Here is a 21,778-nt window from a genome sequence, read left to right on the forward strand (position 1 = left end):
TCTTTGTTGCGTGGGGCTGTCTTGTGTGTTGGGAAGTAACATCGCTGGCCTCCACCCACTATCCGACAGTAGCACTCCCCTACCCCGAAAGTTGTGACAACCATTCATTGTTAAATGTCTCCTGGGGGCAAAATTACCCGAAGTTGAGAACCACAGGGCTAGCGGAAGACCCTGGGAGGGAGTGTGGTGGGTGAGGGCAGTTGTGGGGAACTTGGACTACTCAGATCCTACAAAGTACAAGGTAGGGGAATTAACTCCAGGTTACTGTGAGTTGTAGATGAGATTCTTTTCGTTTTTATGAAAGGTGCTACAGGGGACTGTTGAATCACCATCTCCCAAAGGCAAATATTACTTTTTATAGAGAATACAGCCTAACCACAATGTGGAAAATATATACTTTTTCATCTGCCCTATAATTTTCAAGGCCACATCTCTTAAAATGAGGTTGCTTTACATTACATAGTATTACATATTATTCAGAGTGGATTTAACCCACCTACCTTGCTTCCAAATGTATCTTTTTTGCATCATCGCTGAGTGATATTCCTTTTAATTCTCTTAACTACCCAAGCATTTGACCAAAAGATTGAAATTTATTAGTTCGATACATAGATATTTTGGGTTACCTGATACATAGGTATTAAAAAGCTATATTGTCGTTTTAGGTACATTTTATTTTTCTGGACAATTTTATTCTTTAGCATTATGAAGTGTCCTTAATCATATTTAAATCTTGTTTTTTGGCTTTAATTGTCTGATATCAAGAAAAGAACTTTTGCATTCTTATTGTTTTCATGTGGCTGGTGTATCTTTGCCTATTTCTATTTATCCTTTCTGAACCACTTTGTTTTAGGTGTAGCTTGTATGTGGCATGTTGGTGTATCAGTTAGCTTTTGCTGCACAACAAACTGTAACGAAACTTGGTGGCTTAAAACAAGAGTCATTTGTCATGGTTCTGTGGGTTGGGCATTTGCTGTCTAGGCTGGCTCAGCAAAACTGATGGGCTTGGTCAGTAACTAACCAAATGATCTAAAAATACCCTAATTCACCAGGTGGTGCTAATTGTAAAGAACCCGACTGCCAATGCAGGAAATGAAAGAAACTCCGGTAAGATCCCTGGGTGGGAAAGATCCCCTGGAGGAGGAAATGGTAACTCACTTCAGTATTCTTGCCTGGAGAATCCCATGGACAGAGGAGTTTGGCAGGCTACAGCCCATGGGGTAGCAGAGTCAGCCACAACTGAAGTGACTTAGCATACCACACGTGATGATTAGCACACCATTGGTGAGGGCTAGGGGGATGACTGGGCCAATCTTTCATAATGCAGCAGGTTAGCCTACACACAGGGAGGACATGATTCTAGCTCAGTCAGAAAGGACAAGCTCCGAGGACTGAAGTGTCTGTTTGTGTCACAATTACTAATGCTCTATTGGCCGAAGCAATTTATATCAACAACCCGGACTTAAGGATAGAGAAGCGAAGTGAAGTGAAAGTTGCTCAGTTGTGTCTGACTCTTTGCGACCCCATGGACTATACAGTCCATGGAATTCTCCAGGCCAGAATGCTGGAGTGGGTAGCCTTTTCCTTCTCCAGAAGGATGGAGAAACAGACTCCAGTTCTTGATGAGATGATCTCTAACACCACGCTGCAGTCATAGTTGAAGGGAGAAGTCGTAGCCAGTTTTTACAATCTATCACATTCGGATTTTCCTTTTGATTCAATCTAAATATTTTTTCTTTTGATGTTGCTTTAAACCCAGTTACATTTATTACATGACTGTTAGGTTTGATCTCAATTTGCCATATCATTCTGTGCTATATTTATTCTGTTGTTATTTTTATTATGTTTCTGCCTGTGTGGCTGATTTGCTCTTCTATTAATTTTTTTGGTTTCAGGAAAAAAAAAAATATATTTTGGTCATGCCATGGGGCTTGTGGGATCTTAGTTCCCTGACCAGGGATCAAACTCATGTCCCCTGAAGTGGAAGTGATGAGTCTTTACCTCCGGACTGCCAGGGAAGTTCCCTCCATCCTTAACGTTATTGCTTTCAGCAAGTCTATTTGAACATTTCTATTCCATGCCTCCTTCCCTCTAAGTCACCTCCTGTGACCCCCTGCAACACTTTAAAAGTTTACCCTGAGAGTGTTGAATAAGGAAGTGAGGACACCTCCTTTACCTTCTGTCCTTCACTTTCTTAGACTCCTCTTCTCAGCAACAAAAAGGGCTTTCTCTTTCTTGCATTGCATGGACTTTCCTTACATCAAATCCTTGCCCTATTTACTCGCTCATTTACTATAAAAACTCTTTCTTACAGTCTTCTGGGCTTGGCTTTTATAAGCTTCTTTTCTCCTCCACAAGGCTTCCACTTCTTCCAAAAACCACAAGCACTTACTTTCAGGCTATTGTTTCAACATGGACTTGAAAGACTCTATTTTGAAACTTAAAAGGTTTTTTCAGCAGGATTCTGTCTATCCAAAGAGGATGATTTCCATTAGTTCAGCAGTGGGGGTAATGATGGGCCAGACCAGAACCAGGGATCAACAGGCAGGAAAAATTTATTGATTTAATATTCCCCAAAATGTTACACTTTGGATACACTGTAAGAAATTGTATGGAGTTTCATTACACAGAGGGCTTCCCAGGTGGCACTAGTGGTAAGAACCTGCCTGCCAATGCAGGCAACATTAGAGACGACGGGCTCGATCCCTGGGTCGGGAAGAACCCCTGGAGGAGGGCATGGCAACCCACTCCAGTATTCTTGCCTGGAGAATCCCATGGGCAGAGGAGCCTGGCGGGCTACAGACCAGTGGGTTGCCAAGAGTTGGACATGACTGAAGTGACCTAGCATTACACACATGGAAAATCAATGTTATTGTAAGTGAGTTTGGAAGCAGTGAAACATCTTCAGAAAGGATCACTAGGGCTCCCTAACATCCTGTTTTCTGGGCCCTCGTGGGCATACAAAAGACCACCGCTCCTGGTGTGATGGAGTCATGTGAGGCGTTCTAGCCAATGAAAGGTAATGGAAGTGAAAGGGCTGAGGCAGTGGACAGCTGCTGGTGTGACAAGTCCCCTCTGCCCCTTTGAAACGAGTTTCATGGTGAGACGGATGAACTGCAGGATCAAACTAGTCTGAACTATACAGACACTGCTTAGAGGACAGCTACCTACCCTGGAGAGTTGCTGGTCCACAGGAGACTCTGCGTGAGCAAGGAACAAATGTTTGTTATGTTAAGATGCTGAGATTTTTGAAATTATTTATTATCAGACCATTAGCTGGCCTATGCTTATATACCCTCCTTCTTTGGCCATTGGCCTAATGCCTAATAAATGAGGGTACAGGCTATTGAGGGCAAAGAGAGTGTGTGTGTGTGTGTGTGTGTTTAATATGGGCCATTTTCTAAGTCTTTATTGAATTTGTTAAAATATTGTTTCTGTTTTATGTTCTGGTTCTTTGGCCAAGAGGCATGTGAGAATCTTAGTTCCCAGATCAGGATCAAACTCGCACCCCCTCCATTGGAAGATGAAGTCCCAACCACTGAAGGGAAGTCCATGGAAAGTGTGTTATTTTGATAGTTGACTTTTTTTTTCTTTCTTTTTTGCAAGTAGTGAAACTCTTTCACTCATTCAAAAATATTCACTGAGTTGCCTACCAAGTGCTAAGAGCTGGAGATTAATAGTACACAAACACACACAAAAATTTTTGGCCCTTAAAGAGCTTATATAATGGTCAGAAAAAATCAAATCAAGTAACAAAATACTTGCTATGAGATAAGTGTTATGAAGTGAATAAACAATGGCTGAGTTGGACCTTAACAAGGGGTGGGGGTTCTAATTTAGATGGTGTGCTGGAGAGGAGGCATTTCTTCCAGCATATGAAGAAAGGGGTCAAGTATTCCAGGTCACATGAGGACAGAAAGATCTTAGAGTTTGAGGAACTAAGACCAATGTGACTGGACAGGAATAAATGAGGAACAAGCAGAAAACACAAAGTTGGAGAGACATATGGACATAGATCAGGTTCTGTCAGATACGATCAACTTCCCGGGATCAATGCCAGACAACCACACCAATGTTCATTTCCTTTTTCCCTCCATCTGCCTCAACAAAGGACACATCCCTCATCTTTCTGACAGTTAATCCCTCTTCTTAGACCCTCCCTGCTCTGGTCACACTTTCTGCTCCTCTTTCCATGCACTTGGCTCCTTTGATCGTCCTCAGCTCTTCTGATTCTTCATCCTCTCCCCAGTGCATCAGTCCTGTCAGCCAGTGTACAAAATACTCTATTTCTGTCTTAAGAAAAACATAATCTGGTATTATATTTCCTGACAGCTTCTGATCTATTTTGATTTGTGTTCCTTCTTGGGCTTGCCTGGTGGCACAGACAGTAAAGATGCTGGAGAGCTGGGTTCAGTCCCTGGGCTGGAGAGATCCCCTGGAGGAGGGCATAGCAACCCACTCCAGTATTCTTGGCTGGAGAATTCCCATGGACAGAGGAGCGTATTGAGCTACAGTTCATGGGGTCTCAAAGAGTCGGACACGACTGAGTGACGAAGCAGAGCCCAGCACAGCTTCTGATCTATTTCAGTTTCTTTGTGTTCCTTTCTAGTCCCAGAGGTTTACAATTAATTTGTATGCTCACTGTTGATTCCCAAATAAGATGTCTTCTTGGAGCTCGAATCTCATATACCCAATTGTCAGTTTAGGGACTCCATTTGAAGGCTTGGTAGAAACACTTTCCATCTTCTGAGCCCATCAGTGGATTATCCATCAGTTTTTTGTTTTTCTTTTTGGTCACGTCATGGGGCTTCTGGGATCTTCCTTCCCTGACCAGGGAAAAAACCTGGGACCTAGGCAGTGAGAGCGGAGTCCTAACCACGGACTGCCAAGAAATTCCTCATTTGTTTTTTGTTTTTTAATATATCAGGCAATGATCCCACTGACAGCTCAGAGGTTCAGGCCCCAAATCTGGGAGCCTGGCTCACTACCGTTAATGCTAGTTTTCATCATCTCGTGCCTGAATTTCTGAAATGGTCTTATGATTTGGCTCTCTGCTTCTACCGCGCCTTCCTCTAATACATTCTCTACATGATTATTTTATTTATTTTAACCCAGAACATTTTAACTGAAATAAATTCTAAAAAATTAAAGAAATTGTGGCCAAACTTCTATAACAAAAGCAGTATATATACTGTAAAACTTACACAAAAAGGGGACTTCCCTGGTGGTACAGTGACTGGAAGGAAAATTTCCTTGGAAGCAAAGTTATGACCAACCTAGACAGCATATTGAAAAGCAGAGTCATTACTTTGCTAACAAAGGTCTACCTAGTCAAGGCTATGGTTTTTCCAGTGGTCATGTATGGATGTGAGAGTTGGACTATAAAGAAGGCTGAGCACCAAAAAGTTGATGCTTTTGAACTGTGATGTTGGAGAAGACTCTTGAGAGTCCCTTGGACTGCAAGGAGATCAACCAGCCCATCCTAAAGGAAATCAGTCCTGAAATATTCATTGGAAGGACTGATGTTGAAGGTGAAACTCCAATACTTTGGCCACCTGATGCAAAAGCTGACTCATTTAAAAGACCCTGATGCTGGGAAAGACTGAGAGCAGGAGGAGAAGGGGATGACAGAGGATGAGATGATTGGGTAGCATCACCGACTCAATGGACATAAGTCTGGGTAAACTCTGGGAGCTGGTGATGGACAGGGAGGCCTGGCGTGCTGCGGTTCATGGGGTTGCAAACAGTCAGACACGACTGAGCAACTGAACTGAACTGAACAGTGACTGGAGCTCTGTGCTTCCAGTGCATCCCGCCCAGGTTTGATCCCTGGTCAGGGAACTAGATCCCGCATGTCACAACTGAAACTGTGCATGCCACAACTAAAGATCCCCAAACTAAGACCCAGCACAGTCAGATAAATCAATGAATTTAAAAATATTACACAAAAAGACAGCAAAAATGAAGAAAATAAAAAATAAACAAAAATATGTAAACATTTTCACTTCCAAAGAATACAGCTGCTAATGAAATTGTGTACAAGCCCCTGCATCGTTTTCTTTTGAAGTAAAAGGCTGACTCAAGAGTTAATGATTGGGAGATGTGAAGATGTAGAAACAAAGAATAGCTATTGGGCTGGGGAACTGGTAACAATTTAGACTATAATGCAGCCACATGGCAGAATCACTGAACTCACAGTTTCCTGAAAGATATAGATAAAGGCCTGACACATATTCCTAAATTTTGTAACAGGAAGCAGACTCTCTCCAGATGAAAACTGCTGACCATAAGAACATGGGCTCTAGACTGGACTGATGATGCTTGAAATTTCACCTTGATGTCAACTAGTCCAAGAACTGTCCATGAGCTGATCACACCCTGCTCCCTAGCCGTGGTAAAACTCTTCACTGTGGCCCCTCCACAGTGGGCCACACAGTCTTGATGGCAGAAACCCACTGTGGCTCCCTCTGCCTGGCAAAGCAATAAAAGCTACTCTTTCTACTTCACCCAAAACTCTTGTCTCCCTGTCTCTATGAAGAGTTGGCCAAGTTTTGGCAACACTAACAACTTACATAAAATCCTTCTAGATCTTTTTTCATACTACATAAATATACATATGTGCATTTTGTAATCAAAATGAGATATTGTAACATACGTATTGTTTTGTGACCTGCCCTTTTCAGTTAACCAACTCCACCTTTCCATGGCACTGTGTTTCCAGCTCATATTCAGTCCATCTATATTCACATTTCTTCAGTTGTCCTGAAATTTCATAGGTAGTCTGTTGAAATCAGGATTCAATCTGGACCCTATGTCCCTCATATTTCTTTTTATAGAGCAGGGGCTTTTTCCCCTCAACTCTAAATTTTTAAAGAGACAGGACCAGTTTTTCTGCACAATGTTCCACCTTCTAGATTTGCTTGGTTACTTTGTATGGTATCATTTAGTTTGCTCTTTTATCCCCTGCATTTCTCATAAATTGTGTTAGATGCAAAGAACTGAGAGAGTCAAGTTAAACATTTTTGACTGGACTAGATCAGAGATGAGGATATCGTATACTTCATATGACACCCCACGAGGTTGATGCACAGGGTGGTCTTTTAAACATGAATGGTATCATGTCACCATTGTTAAATGCCATTTATAGCTTCCTACTTATTCTACATTACAACTCTTCAACTTGGCTCACGATGGTCTGAAAGATTTGGTGCCTTACTTTTCCACTTTAATTTCCTCCAGTCTCTGCTTGCTTTTTAAAATTGCTGCTATGCTGTTTCCACTCCCTGAACATGGGAAGCGGAAGTACTTGCCTTCTAGGACCTTTGCCCCATGGTCTGGGAGACTCTCCCCCGCCACTACTTTCTCCGTTTCTCTTCCTTTCTCCTAATGTCAAGCATCTTATCAAACTGTACGCCCTTTTTCTTTTCTTTTTTTTTAAAATATATATACTTCATATAACTATTATTAACTTCTTTTGCCACTTAACTTGGCATCTTCCATCCAACCTGAGCCCCCTACAGTGGAAGCATGCAGTCTTAACCACTGGAACACCAGGGAAGTCCCTCAAACTGCAGGTCTTTTAAAGTTCACTTCCTTAAAAAGCTGTCTCTAATTACTTAATAATTGTAATTATTTAAACTAGCGTCGTTGGCGGGACCTTCATACCCTACATCCCAAGCACCTTGCTTTTCGTACCAAGATACTTTTGTCACATTGGCAGGTGACTCTTTACCAGTAGCGCCATCTGGGAAGACCCCCAAGATACTTTTTTGGTCCTCCTTAGTATCTGCGTCCATACCTGACAGTAAGCTGCACAAGTGCAAGGGCCTTGCCTGTTCGACTCACTGTGAACACAGCATCTGTGCACAGCACGCCGCCGACTGAATCACCATAGGTCACAATAACCCTGAAGCAGCGGGGTCTTGGGCAGGTGGCCGCAAACTCGCGTCAGTGCCCGTAATAGGAGTACTTCCCTGGGAAATCGTTCTAGTGCAGGAAATCATTTTTACGCAAGTAATTTTTCGGCCCAATTACCGAAGCAGTAGAAGGAAAGAGAAAATTCCACAGGTGGGGCAGGCTGGCACCTTCAGCCCAGGACGAGTGGGGCCCAGGTGAGCAGCCGGCTCCCCGACTCCCTCACGTGACCGCGGGCGGCGCGCCGAGTGCGCCTGCGCCGGAGCTCCCGGAAGTGGCCGGACCCGAAGCGCGAGCGGAGCGCACGTCCGTCAGCCGCTCAGTCCGCCCGGCCGCCGGCCCGGTACTCTGCGCGCCTCGACCCTCGTCGCCGTCCCGTGGTGTCTTTGGCCCGAAGGGCGGCCGAGGCGCTCGCCATGGCGGCGTTCATCTCAGTACAGCTGAAAAAGACCTCGGAGGTGGACCTGGCCAAGCCGCTGGTGAAGTTCATCCAGCAGACGTACCCGAGCGGCGGGGAGGAGCAGGCCCAGTACTGCCGCGCGGCCGAGGAGCTCAGCAAGCTGCGGCGCGCCGCGCTCGGCCGCCCGCTGGACAAGCACGAGGGCGCGCTCGAGACGCTGCTGAGGTGGGCCTGGGGCCGGGTAGGGGGAGGCTGTCGGCCGCCCGCCGCTTGCCTTACTTCCTCCGCCCTTCCTGACTCCTTGACACCCACGGCCGGGCCGGCCGCCCCACCCCGGCTCGGCCCGGCGCGTAGGTGTGGTCTGCATTCCTTCCTGCTGCAGGCCCCGGTGACCCTACCCGCTTCCCCTGGCTGTCCGCCGCGGGCCTCGGTCCTCCGGGGCCCGGCCCACCGGCCACCCGCGAGGAACGGTCCACCACGTATTCACTCTCTCTCGCCACATTTACTCAGAACTAGTTTTCTTCACTTTTTTTTTTTTTGGGGGGGGGGGTTGTCTGTGAGACACCTCCCTTCCTCCATTTTTGCCTCACCGGAAAACTTTGTTGGCCAGGTTGGAATTTCATAATAGTAATTGGCTTGAGGGAAGTGGCAGAATTGGGGCTCTGGAACTCACGTTTGTTACTTACTCCATACTGTCCACTTTGAAATGAGCCCTCTTCCTAAGTTCATCGCAGCCTAACGACAGATGGAGAATTCCATTGGTTAGGAGCTGCCATTATTTAAAATTTAAACTTGAATGACAGAACGGTCCAGATAGGTTCCTTTTAATCAGTTTGTTCACAAACAGGTATGCACATAATGGAGTAAATTTGTTATCTTAGTAAATATTTATTGAACTCAGGATGTATTTAATGAGAGTTTTTTTCTGTAGAACTTTGCAGTTAGAATGGCAGGACATTTTTATAGCACTTTATAGTTAAAAAAAATTATTTCGCCCACCTTTTAATCACATTTCCTGTGTCTAATGTAGTCTCAGTTCACAGGAAAAACACAGCTATGTTAGGACGCAAGTAGGAGCCGCTCAGGTTAAACTCACTAACTGAAAAGGCGACGGATATTGCTTCCTTAGTTTTAGGCATTCCTGGAGATGATTCTGCTTCCAGGATGTTTTCCTCTTAGGAGAGCTTTGTTCCTGTAATCCGGAGAGATGGCCACTGGCTCTCCTGTAATTACGGTGGTCTTAACAGTCAGGATCTTACACAAGAGTGCTTTTCTCCTGCGCCCTGGCAAAAGTCCACGGAAGCCTCTGATTGGATTGGCTTGTGCCCATGTGCAATGGTGGGAAATGGCCTAATCGCCCTCCTCTGAGTCACTCTGCTGGTTTAACTTCTCCGTGCAGCATGGATTAAAGTAGCATTATTATGGAGTCAGTTTTACAGAAGGAGGGTACTGAATAGATTACGACCCCTTGGTGGTAAATTTTAAATGATGAGACTTGGGTTTCAAAGATCATTAGCTTGATACTTAGTATAAGCTTTTTAAAAAGTTAACCTATGAATGCTTAGACATTCTTTATATTAACATACGTAAGAATATTTCCAAAGCAGTTCTTACCTAGACCTGAGTAGCGTTCAGTGAGGATTTTTCACTAGTAGTATTTAAAGTGGAGAAGGCAGTGGCACCCTACTCCAGTACTCTTGCCTGGAGAATCCCCATGGACAGAGGAGCCTGGTGGACTGCAGTCCACCACTCCAATGTTCTTGCCTGGAGAATCCCGGGGATGGCGGAGCCTGGTGGGCTGCCATCTCTGGGGTCGCACAGAGTCGGACACGACTGAAGCGACTTAGCAGCAGCAGTATTTAAAAAGCATGGGTCATGGTATAATGAAAACAAGAATGCATCAGGTTTGGTCTCAACACTTAAGGAGCAGTGGAGTCTTCAGAGACTTGACAGACAAGAAAGGATAGTGAATATTGGTAATGTGAGGTTTAAAACTTATTTCATTTGTGCATTCTCTTAGTATTTTCCCAGGCGTGAATGTGACAACTGTTCCTATGTTTTAGGGCTCTTGCAGAGATAGTTTGTTTGAAACTGTTTCTTTAGTCATCTCTGCATTATCCTCACGTTAGCACATTCTTGCTTTTCCAGTGGCGTTAGGGTAAGCTGATAGATATTAATACAGTGTATTATATTTTATAACGGAGCTATGTACAAAAGTAGCTTTGGTATGCATCCTGTTATTGGCGGGGTTCATCCAATTAGCAGAATGTTTTGCTTTTAATAATTATATTTTGATAATCGTATAAACTGAGCATTAATTTACATATTTTAACTTAATAAACTTTTTGAAAAAGAAGATTTAAGTTAATTCCTAAAGAACAGAAACCAGCTTGGTAAGTACTGGCACACAGCTCTACATGTATAGGTCCAGTGATGGACTTGTCTTTTTGTTTTTAGACGAACTCTTAAAATTTCCTAAAATACATGTTTATGTGTTGTAATATTAAAAGTGAATGTTATCCTTTGTAAAGTGACTTTAAGTACAAATTGGTTAGGAGTGCCTCAGTAAATATTGAATCTTATACTAGGTGATCAGATGGGATGGTTTTTTGGGCAGGGAAGCTCCAGATAACCAGCTTATACCAGTCTTTTGTGGTGATTAATTTCTTTGTAGAGAAAGCTTACAGTCTCCTTCCATGAAAAAGCCTGGTTGTCAGCTTTCTGAAATTTGATTGAAAAGATGGAGGGTGAGCAGCATTCATGTATGGAGTTTTCTCTGTCAGCCTATTTTAGTTTTATATCATATATGTTGCTGTATGAGGGTTGAATTCAACTGTATGTGGGAGATCTCAGATTATCAGTGAGTTAAATTATGATTTTAGTCTTGTGTAAAAAGTTGGTAGAGGGGTAGTTTAGATAGCTTAGGGATGGTATGGGCTTCCTGGGTAGCTCAGCAATGCAGGAGACCCCGGTTTGATTCCTGGCAGGAAGATCCCCTGGAGAAGGGATCGGCCACCCACTCCAGTATTCTTGGGCTTCCTTGGTGGCTCAGACTGTACAGAATCCGCCTGCAATGCAGGAGACTTGGTTTTGATCCCTGGGTTGGGAAGATCCCGTGGAGGAGGGCGTGGCAGCCTGCTCCAGTATTCTTGCCTGGAGAATCCCCAGAAGAGCCTGGCAGGCTACAGTCCATGGGGTCACAAGGAGTGAGACATGATTGAACGACTAAGTACAGCACAGCCATCAGGCTCAGGCTCCTTTCAGGCAGCCACTCTGTAAAAGCTAGAGTCCTCATTCCCAGGGTCCAGATAGCAGTTATACTCAACTCTTAGACAAGAGAATGGAGGAAGAGGGGGGAGGCAGAAGGCTCAGCCTTTAGAATGTTACCTGAAAACTGCCCCACAACACCCTCCTCTTATGTTATTAGCCATTATGTATGTCCACATCTCAGAAGGGTAGGAGAAGTAGAGGGATTTTTATTAAGGCCATGCATATGCTTCTGCTAAGTCGCTTCAGTCGTGTCCGACTCTGTGCGACCCCATAGACGGCAGCCCACCAGGCTCCCCCGTCCCTGGGATTCTCCAGGCAAGAACACTGGAGCGGGTTGCCATTTCCTTCTCCAATGCGTGAAAGTGAAAAGTGAAAGTGAAGTTGCTCAGTCGTGTCCGACCCTCAGTGACCCCATGGACTGCAGCCCACCAGGCTCCTCCATCCAGGCAAGAGTACTGGAGTGGGGTGCTATTGCCTTCTCCAAGGGCATGCATATACCCAGCTAAAATATGTGATTTTATTAGGAAGGAAGGATAGGTAATGATGTAGATGATTAGCACCATCAGTAGGCTCTGGTGGCTTAGCCAGTAAACAGTCTGCTTGCAACATGGGAGACCTGGGTCAGGAAGATCCCTTGGAGAAGGGAATGGCAACCCATTCCTGTATTCTTGCCTGGAGAATCCCATGGACAGAGAACCTGAGAGAACATATCTGAGAAACTCACACTTTGGCTTCACTTTCAATAGGCTCTCAGTTACCTTTGTCCCCACTTAGCTGCGCTTGGTGCCCACCTGAGCTGTGCTTGGTGTCCTGAACATTTTCCTGAGAGTGAGCCTGTCCTCGTAGTGGAGGGTCTGGGAGCCTCAAGATTTCTTCCAAAGGTCTTCAAATGACCAGGGATGGAACTCATGTCCCCTGCAGTGGAGGCAAATCTTAACCACTGGGCCACCAGGAAAGTCCCCTCAAGTTTCCTGTCTGGCTTCTTTGCACAGTTTTCCTGCTTTCTCTCCAGGCAGTTAGATTTTTCCGCTTTGTCTGCTTCATTTACTCACTTTCCTTCCACCTTTTAGGAAATGCCCTTGGAGCTTCCTGTATGCTGTTGTGCCCTTTGCCATTCTTTCTGTCCTAGTGCAGTCACATCTTTTTAATTTTTATTGCCTTTCCAGTGGAAGTTTGAGAGAGGGAGCAGAGAAGGTTGTTTATTCAGATCTCTTTGTTTAGCAAATAGCATATTTGCATTTTCAGCTTTCTTCTGTATTTATATCAGTTTGCATTCTCCTTGGCAAGTAAGTAATTTTTTTCCCTCCACATCCTCAGGAATACTTGCTGATTAATAATTTAAATAAGTTGCTTTTTGCTGAATTGATGGTGCGAGATGGTACCCAGTTTTAGGTTGCATTGCCTTGATATCTCTGAGATCCAGCATTTTCTGTTTGCTGGCTGGCCACTTTTCTTTTTCTGTAAATTGCATGTCCTTCTTTTTGCCCATTTTCTACATTGTGTTTTCCTTACTGATTTTTAAGAGTTCTGTACATTTTCTGGCAATTTATCCTTTTTCTGTTATTTATAGTACAAATATCATCTTTAAATCTGTGTTTTGTCTCTTATGTTTATGGTATCTTTTGTCACACAGAAGTCCTTGCAGTTTTTTTCATTGGTCTTGCCTCCTGTTATGTGGGATGTTAGTTCCCCAAACGGGGATCAACCCTCATACACTGCAGTGGAAGCTCAGAGTTATAACGAGTAATGAATCCTGAAAAGTGTTTTATTCTCCTCAAAACCTGTTGTTACAATTTTTTTCTTATTTCTGATGTTGCATATGATTACCCCCCACCCCCCAATCAGATCTCTTGAAAGTTCAGAGCCATCTTTTTTTTTTAAACCAAGTCTGCTTAATTTTTGGTTTTCTGCTGTTGTTCACTTCTTTTTCCTCTTTTTGTATAGAATGATTAGCTTCTCATCTTTTTTTGTTTTTCTAATACATCTATTTTAGGACTGTATGTTTTTTCTGAATCTGATCCAACTGGTTTTGGTATGTAGTATTCTTGTGGACATTTTAAAAATAATTTGTAATTTTAGTTTTCTTTAATGTGAGTCTTTTATATAGATTTTGTAAAATTTCTAAATTTGTGTGTCACTTTTTTGTGGGTTAATATGTAGTTTGCTGCATTATGGTACTGTGTTTTTCTTTGTAAAATAAAGTTGATGGAACTAGTTTCATAATTTCTGGAAATTTTCCCAAGCACTAGTGTTTTATAAATCAAGAAAGAAAATATTGCTGTTCCATTTTACTTCTCAGCTGTTGCTTACATTCTGATTGGTGGTGAAGGTATTGAGATAATATTAGCCCTAATGACATTGCTACAATTTGTTAATCAAATCGAGTATGGTGGATATAAAGATAAATAATACTTGACCTTTGATCTCAAGGAGTACCTGTAGTTGCCAGACCTTAGTTTGGCTGAGTTAATTTTATTTATGCTACATAAATGAATAAACACAAATTTAACAGGAAGAGTTAAAATCTTTGTTTGATAAATAAAATGGCTTGTCAGGACTGTCTTCATTATTTGTAAACCTGGAGGGAATTTGCTGCCATACTCCACTGCAGCAGTGCTTCTGTGAGTGATTCTTCATGAGGTAGGTTGGGCAAAGAAGGAAGTGTGAAAATAAGGTGCAGGAGGCATCCACTGACTCTAATCAATGTCTGGCTCAGCTCTCTGGTCTTCGGAATCTGGTTAGTGGGCTTGGAGTTGCCCAGCCCTCAGTACTGTCTGGAACTGAATGGCTTACGTGAGTTTGTGTTGCGGTATCACTTTCCTAATGTGGATTGGTTGTTCTTGGTCTCCATACCATCCCCCTAAAAAGTTTTTTTTAATTAGGATTTTTGGAGAAGACTCTTGAGAATCCCTTGGACTGCAAGGAGATCCAACCAGTCCATCCTAAAGGAGATCAGTCCTGGGTGTTCATTGGAACGACTGATGTTGAAGCTGAAACTCCAATACTTTGGCCACCTGATGGGAAGAGCTGACTCATTTGAAAAGACCCTGATGCTGGGAAAGATTGAGGGCAGGAGGAGAAGGGGATAACAGATGAGATGGTTGGATGGCATCACCGACTCAATGGACATGAGTTTGAGTAAACTCTGGGAGTTGGTGAAGGACAGGGAGGCCTGGTGTGCTGCAGTCCACGGGGTCACAAAGCGTTGGCCATGACTGAGCAACTGAACTGAATGGAAATTTGTTTTATCTTTGGTATATTAAAAGAAATATATTCGTTTGCTATTTTTTTTTCCCATGAGATTTAAAAAGTTGAGTTCTTAGATATTTGCTCTAGAGCCATTGAGTTTTTAAAGTACTAGAGAATATAAAAAACACTCTGCATATTTGCAAAATTAGAATCTGTAGCTCCTGTTTTTCCAACACGTGCTGTGTGTCTGAAACCGTCTCAGGTTGGGACTAGAACCCATGTGCTGGGCCTTGAACCCAGCTAAAACCCACACTACCTGGTTTTAGTGCTGAATGAAGTTGAGGTTCTTGACGCCTTGTGGCAGAAAGAACACAGTGAGAGACAAAGTGATAGGTAAGAAATGGATTTACTGGGATTCAGAGAGAAACATGCTCCACAGACAGAGTGTGGGCCATTAAGAGAGCAAGGGCTGCAAAATGTGGTGTGGTTAGTTTTTACAGGCTGGGTAATCTCATATACTAATGAGTAATTTCATTGCCTAAAAGATGATGCTGTGAAAGTACTGCACTCAACATGCCAGCAAATTTGGAAAACTCAACAGTGGCCACAGGACTGGAAAAGGTCAGTTTTCATTCCAATCCCAAAGAAAGGCAATGCCAAAGAATGCTCAAACTAACACACATTTGCACTCATCTCACACGCTAGCAAAGTAACACTCAAAATTCTCCAAGCAAGGCTCCAACAGTATGTGAACTGAGAACTTCCAGATGTTCAAGTTGGATTTAGAAAAGGCACAGGAACCAGAGATCAAATTGCCAACATCCATTGGATCATAGAAGAAGCAAAGGAATTCCAAAAAAACACGTACTTCTGTGTTATTGACTACACCAAAACCTTTGACTGTGTGGATCACAACAAATTGTGGAAAATTCTTCAAAAGATGGGAATACCAGACCACATTACCTGCCTCCTGAGAAATCTGTATGCAGGTCAAGAAGCAACAGTTAGAACCAGACATGGAACAACAGACTGGTTCCAAGTTGGGAAAGGAGTACGTCAAGGCTGTATACTTTCACCCTGCTTATATAACTTAAATGCAGAGTACATCATGAGAAATGCTGGACTGAATGAAGCACAAGCTGGAATCAAGATTGCTGGGAGAAATCAGTAACCTCAGATATGCAGATGACACCACCCTTATGGCAGAAAGTGAAGAGGAACTAAAAAGCCTCTTGATGAAAGTGAAAGGGGAGAGTGAAAAAGTTGGCTTGAAACTCAGCATTTAGAAAACTAAGATCATGGCATCTGGTCCCATGATTTCATGGCAAATAGATGGGGAAACAATGGAAACAGATTTTATTTTTGGGGGCTCCCAAATCACTGCAGATGGTGACTGCAGCCATGAAATTAAAAGACACTTGCACCTTGGAAGAAAAGTTATGACGAACCTAGACAGCACATTAAAAAGCAGAGACATTACTTTGCCAACAAAGGTCTGTCTAGTCAAAGCTATGGTTTTTCCAGTAGTCATGCATGAATGTGAGAGTTGGATTATAAAGAAAGCTGAGCGCCGAAGAATTGATGCTTTTGAACTGTGTTGTTGGAGAAGACTCTTGAGAGTCCCTTGGACAGTGAGGAGATCCAACCAGTCCATCCTAAAGGAAATCAGTCCTGAATATTCATTTGAAGGACTGATGTTGAAGCCGAAACTCTAATAGTTTGGCCACCTGATGGGAAGAACTGACTGATTTGAATAGACCCTGATGTTGGAGAAGATTGAAGGCTGGAGGAGAAGGGGACGATAGAGGGTGAGATGGTTGAATCGCATCACCAACTTAATGGACATGAGTTTGAGTGAGCTCCGGGCTTTGGTGATGGACAGGGAAGCCTGGCGTGCTGCAGCCCATGAGGTCCCAAAGAGTCGGACACAACTTAGCGACTGAACTGAACCTGTGGTTAGCAATGTCTCCTTTCTTTTGAAAAGAGTTGTTTCTTTGTGGAGTTTACTCCATACTATAAAATCAGGTATTAATGATTTCCAGTGACTACTGAACTTACATTTCTTTTTTTTTGTACTTAAATTTCATGTTACATAACCTATCCTAAAATGAAAGTTGCTCAGTCATGTCCGACTCTTTGTGACCCCATGGACTATACAGTCCATGGAATTCTCTGCACCAGAATACTGAAGTGGGTAGATCTCCAGAGTATCTCCCCAACCCAGGGATTGAACCCAGGTCTCCTGCATTACAGGCAGATTCTTTATCAGCTGAGCCCCCAGGGAAGCCATTCCTCCCTTGCCAGAGAGTCCAGCCATCTCAGCCTGGACAGCTGGCAGGAGATAAGGCAACTTTATGAGTCACCAGTTCCTGGTTCATGTCAGAGTCATGTCCCCTTTGCGACACCATGGAGTCAGCATGGAGTTCTCTAAGCAAGAATACTGGAGTGGATTGCCATTTCCTTCTTCAGGGCATCTTCCTGGCCCAAGGATCGAACCTGAGTCTCCTGTATTGCAGGCAGATTCTTTACCATCTGAACCACAAAGGAAGCCAACCTATCCTAAGACACTTATTTTACTTTGAGAATTCCATCACGTAGCTTTTAGGCGTTTAAATGTAGGATATAAATGCACTGTTACCCACACAAGTCAAATTTTGAGAGTTAACCCCAAAAGCTTTGGAGTAAATAGATATAAAGAAATTTGGTATGTTTGTGTAGCCTTTCTTTTTTCTTTGATCCATTTGCAGAGCGAGTATTTTCATCTCCTGCTGCTTCCAGTTTAGAGCGGAGGGCAGCAAATGAAGGCCTGCCCAGCTGCTTTTGTATGGTCTGGGGCACTCTCTAGCGGGTTGGCACTGGGAACCTTGGAGAGCTGGGTAGGGTGCTCCCCTCTGCCCCGTCCTCCCTTTTATTTTCAGTGTCCGCCTCCCTGGCCAGTAGCCAGGTCTCACTGCTGCTCAGGACTTGCTTAGGTGTCACTGCACATTGGGTGTTCTGCTTGGCAGTGAGTGATGTAATCTCGAACCAGGAATTGGTGACTCAGCAAGTCGCCTTATCTCTTGCCAGCTGTCCAGGTTGAGATGGCTGGACTCTGGCAAGGGAGGGAAGGCTTGCCATAATTTGAGTGTCACTGGGGCAGAGATAAAAACTGACTGCATTGACCACTACCCACCTCTGTCTCCTGGGCTTCTCACCGCCTGACTGAATACTCTTCCTTCAGAGAATTTCAGCTGATGGTAGTTAGATACCTGTCCCTAGAGATCCCATCATCTGAGGTGGCCCAAGGAGGTAGAAAGGGTGCAGGGCAGGGCAGATGTTTTCTCTTTTGTTATGTGGTAAAGGTACCTGCATATTAGCCTTGATTTTTGCCTTTGTTCTGGCAAGGCCTAGGATGTGCTCAGTCATGTCCAACTCTTTGCAACCCCGTGGACTGTAGCCCGTCACGCTCCTCTGTCTGTGGAATTCTCCAGGCAAGAATACCTGAGAGGGTTGCCATTTCCTCCGCCATGGGGTCTTCCCGACCCAGGGATCGAACCCACGTCTGCTGCACTGGCAGGTGGATTCTTTACCGCTGAGCCACCTGGGAAGTGCAAAGACCAAGCGTGGGGTCCCTGCTCTGTAGCCCTGCTGGCCACCGTGCTGTGCTGGCTCGCCCTTAGGGGCTCTGTGGCCTCAGAGTCTCTGTATTTGCTTGTCTCTTTATGGACACATTCTTCAGTAGTTCCTATTTGTTCTCAAAACAGAATCTCAGGTTTTACTTTTCAGAGATAAAAAAGTTGCTTTTTGAAAACTTTGTATTTTGCTGATTCTTTTGTTTGGAGCTAGCGATCAAGCTTAGCAAATAAGATCCAGTTCCTGCTCTCAGGGAGTTTAGAACTGATTAATACATAACTGACTGTGGTAAATTGTGAAGGGAAAATTTCGGGCCCTAAGTGATTGTCGGATTTCGGTGTTGACCATCTGGTGATGTCCATGTGTAGAGTCTTCTCCTGTGTTGTTGGAAAAGGGTGTTTGCTATGACCAGTGCGTTCTCTTGGCAAAACTCTATTAGCCTTTGCCCTGCTTCATTCCGTACTCCAAGGCCAAATTTGCCTGTTACTCCAGGTGTTCCTTGACTTCCTACTTTTGCATTCCAGTCTCCTGTAATGGAAAGGACATCTTTTTTTGGGTGTTAGTTCTAAAAGGTCTTGTAGGTCTTCATAAACTGTTCAACTCCTGAGAAATCTGTATGCAGGTCAGGAAGCAACAGTTAGAACTGGACATGGAGCAACAGACTGGTTCCAAATAGGAAAAGGAGTACGTCAAGGCTGTATATTGTCACCCTGCTTATTTAACTTCTATGCAGAGTACATAATGAGAAATGCTGGGCTGGAAGAAGCACAAGCTGGAATCAAGATTGCCGGGAGAAATATCAATAACCTCAGACATGCAGACGACACCACCCTTAAGGCAGAAAGTGAAGAGGAACTAAAAAGCCTCTTGATGAAAGTGAAAGAGGAGAGTGAAAAAGTTGGCTTAAAGCTCAACATTCAGAAAACGAAGATCATGGCATCCGGTCCCATCACTCCATGGGAAATAGATGAGGAAACAGTGGAAACAATGTCAGACTTTATTTTTTTGGGCTCCAAAATTACTGCAGATGGTGACTGCAGCCATGAAATTAAAAGACCCTTACTCCTTGGAAGGAAAGTTATGACCAACCTAGATAGCATATTCAAAAGCAGAGACATTACTTTGCCAACAAAGGTCTGTCTAGTCAAGGCTGTGGTTTTTCCTGTGGTCATGTATGGATGTGAGAGTTGGACTGTGAAGAAAGCTGAGTGCTGAAGAATTGATGCTTTTGAATTGTGGTGCTGGAGAAGACTCTTGAGAGACCCTTGGACTGCAAGGAGATCCAACCAGTCCATTCTGAAGGAGATCAGCCCTGGGATTTCTTTGGAAGGACTGATGCTAAAGCTGAAACTCCAGTACTTTGGCCACCTCATGTGAAGAGTTGACTCATTGGAAAAGACCCTGATGCTGGGAGGGATTGGGGGCAGGAGGAGAAGGAGCTGACAGAGGATGAGATGGCTGGATGGCATCACTGACTCGATGGACGTGAGTTTGAGTGAACTCCGGGTGTTGGTGATGGACAGGGAGGCCTGGCGTGCTGCGATTCATGGGGTTGCAAAGAGTCGAACACGACTCAGCAGCTGAACTGAACTGAAACCTGGGCAGTAGCAACCCGCTCCAGTACTCCTGCCTGGAAAATCCCACGGATGGAGGAGCCTGGTAGGCTGTAGTCCATGGGGTCGCGAAGAGTTGGACATGACTGAGCCGCTTCACTTTTGCTTTTCACTTTCCTGCATTGGGGAAGGACATGGCAACCCATTCCAGTGTTCTTGCCTGGAGAATCCCAGGGACGGGGGAGCCTGGTGAGCTGCTGTCTATGGGGTTGCACAGAGTTGGAAACGACTGAAACGAGTTAGCAGCAGCAGCAGCAAACCTGCTTTTAATCAGTAGTTTACCAGAGGTGTTAATTTGTCCAGTGGATGTAAACAATTACCTGAATAGGAAATAGTATTTTAAGAAATGCATTGGTTACCTAGGCAGAGGTTAGTTTGCTTTTAGACAATAATAGTAGACAAATATTTTTCTTTGGTGCTGAGAGTTTTTTGTTAACAGTTTTTTCAGTGCGTGCATTTTAGCTACAGGTTTACACATTAAAAGAGTATGTTAATTTTAAAATGGCTGACTGAAATGTAATTTGTGGCCCACTCAAAGTAAGCACGCATAATTTTAAGTATACTCTTAAACCAGTTGTGTTTATATAAATGTGTGTCATATTTAGCTTTGGTAGTTTTAGGTTTTGACTGGTTTTTATGTTGATTAATTATTTTTTATCATTCCTTTTTCTTCCTGATTCATGGAGATGTAATTGGCACTTAGCTCTGTGTTTGTTTAAGGTGTAGTACAGCATAAGGATTTGATGTAAGTCATGAACTGGTGAGTACTTTAAGTTTAGTGAATATCCATCATCTTATATAGATACAAAATTAAAGAAATAGAAATCTTTTTCCTTGTGGTGATAACACTTAGGATTTACCTCTTAACAACTTTCATATATAATATAAAGCACTGTTAATTGTATGTATCACACTGTGTTTGACAGCCCTGGTATCAGTAGTTACCCTATGACTAGAAGTTTGTACCTTTTGACTGCCTTTATCCGGTTCTTCCTCCCCTCAAGTCCCCACCTCTGGTAACTGAAAATCGGATCTCTTTTTCTGTGTGTGTGTGTTTTTGAAGTAGAATTGCCCCACAACACTGTGTTAGTTTCTGTCACACAGCATAGTGATTCAGTATTTCTGTACATTTCAAAGTAATCCTAGTATGTCTAGATGCCATTCGCCACCATACAAAGATATTACATAACTATTGACCACATTCCCCACACTGTACGTTCCATATCTGTGGCCCATTTATTTTCTGTTAGACATTTGTATGCCTAATCTCCTATACAATAGGGAAAAGACAGCTTCTAAAGTAAATGGTGTTGGGAAAACTGGACTACTTCTCACACCATGAATAAAAATAAGTTCAAAATGGATTAAAGACTTCTAGATGTAAGAGCTGAAGCCATAAAACTTCTAGAAGAAAACAAAATACACTGTTTGATATGAGTCTTAGTAATATCTTTTTATACCTCCTCAGTCCAGGGAAACAAAAGTAAAAATAAACAAATTTGCTCTCTTTTTCAGATACTATGATCAGATCTGTTCCATTGAACCCAAATTTCCATTTTCTGAAAACCAGGTAAGTCATTAATTTTAATTTGTTTTATTAAAGTTACATGTGATAATGGTAAATCACCCATTTCGTCTTACCCATGGTATTTTATTAAAATAAATGGTGCCTCTTCACTATCTCTAGGTTTTTATAACACTTTTAAAATGAAAAACTTAAAAAAAAAATTAAAAAATAAAATGAAAAACTTTTAAGCCCATCTGTTATGAATCTGTGCTG

At 43.3% G+C, this 21,778-nt stretch overlaps 1 protein-coding gene and 1 long non-coding RNA gene across 3 annotated transcripts in view; one reads left to right on the forward strand and one right to left on the reverse strand.

The window, feature by feature from the left end:
- Positions 1-2,537: 2,537 nt before the first annotated feature.
- LOC132658205 (uncharacterized) lies at positions 2,538-8,146 on the reverse strand. Its single transcript, XR_009597495.1, has 2 exons — positions 7,799-8,146; positions 2,538-4,850 (listed from the first exon to the last, which is right to left on the reverse strand). It is a non-coding gene; the product is annotated as an uncharacterized LOC132658205 (long non-coding RNA).
- An 89-nt stretch (positions 8,147-8,235) lies between these two features.
- The window catches only part of PDCD6IP (programmed cell death 6 interacting protein), a 69,835-nt gene continuing 56,292 nt past the window's right edge, over positions 8,236-21,778 (forward strand). For both annotated transcript variants that reach the window (XM_027957967.2, XM_015102227.3), the window contains exons 1-2: positions 8,236-8,539; positions 21,514-21,568. In XM_027957967.2, coding sequence (XP_027813768.2) covers positions 8,331-8,539; positions 21,514-21,568 — 264 coding nt within the window. In that variant the 5' untranslated portion in view covers positions 8,236-8,330. The remainder of the gene's footprint in view (positions 8,540-21,513; positions 21,569-21,778) is intronic.

This window comes from Ovis aries, chromosome 19 (assembly GCF_016772045.2).
Source record: "Ovis aries strain OAR_USU_Benz2616 breed Rambouillet chromosome 19, ARS-UI_Ramb_v3.0, whole genome shotgun sequence".
NCBI classification, from domain to species: Eukaryota; Metazoa; Chordata; class Mammalia; order Artiodactyla; family Bovidae; genus Ovis; species Ovis aries.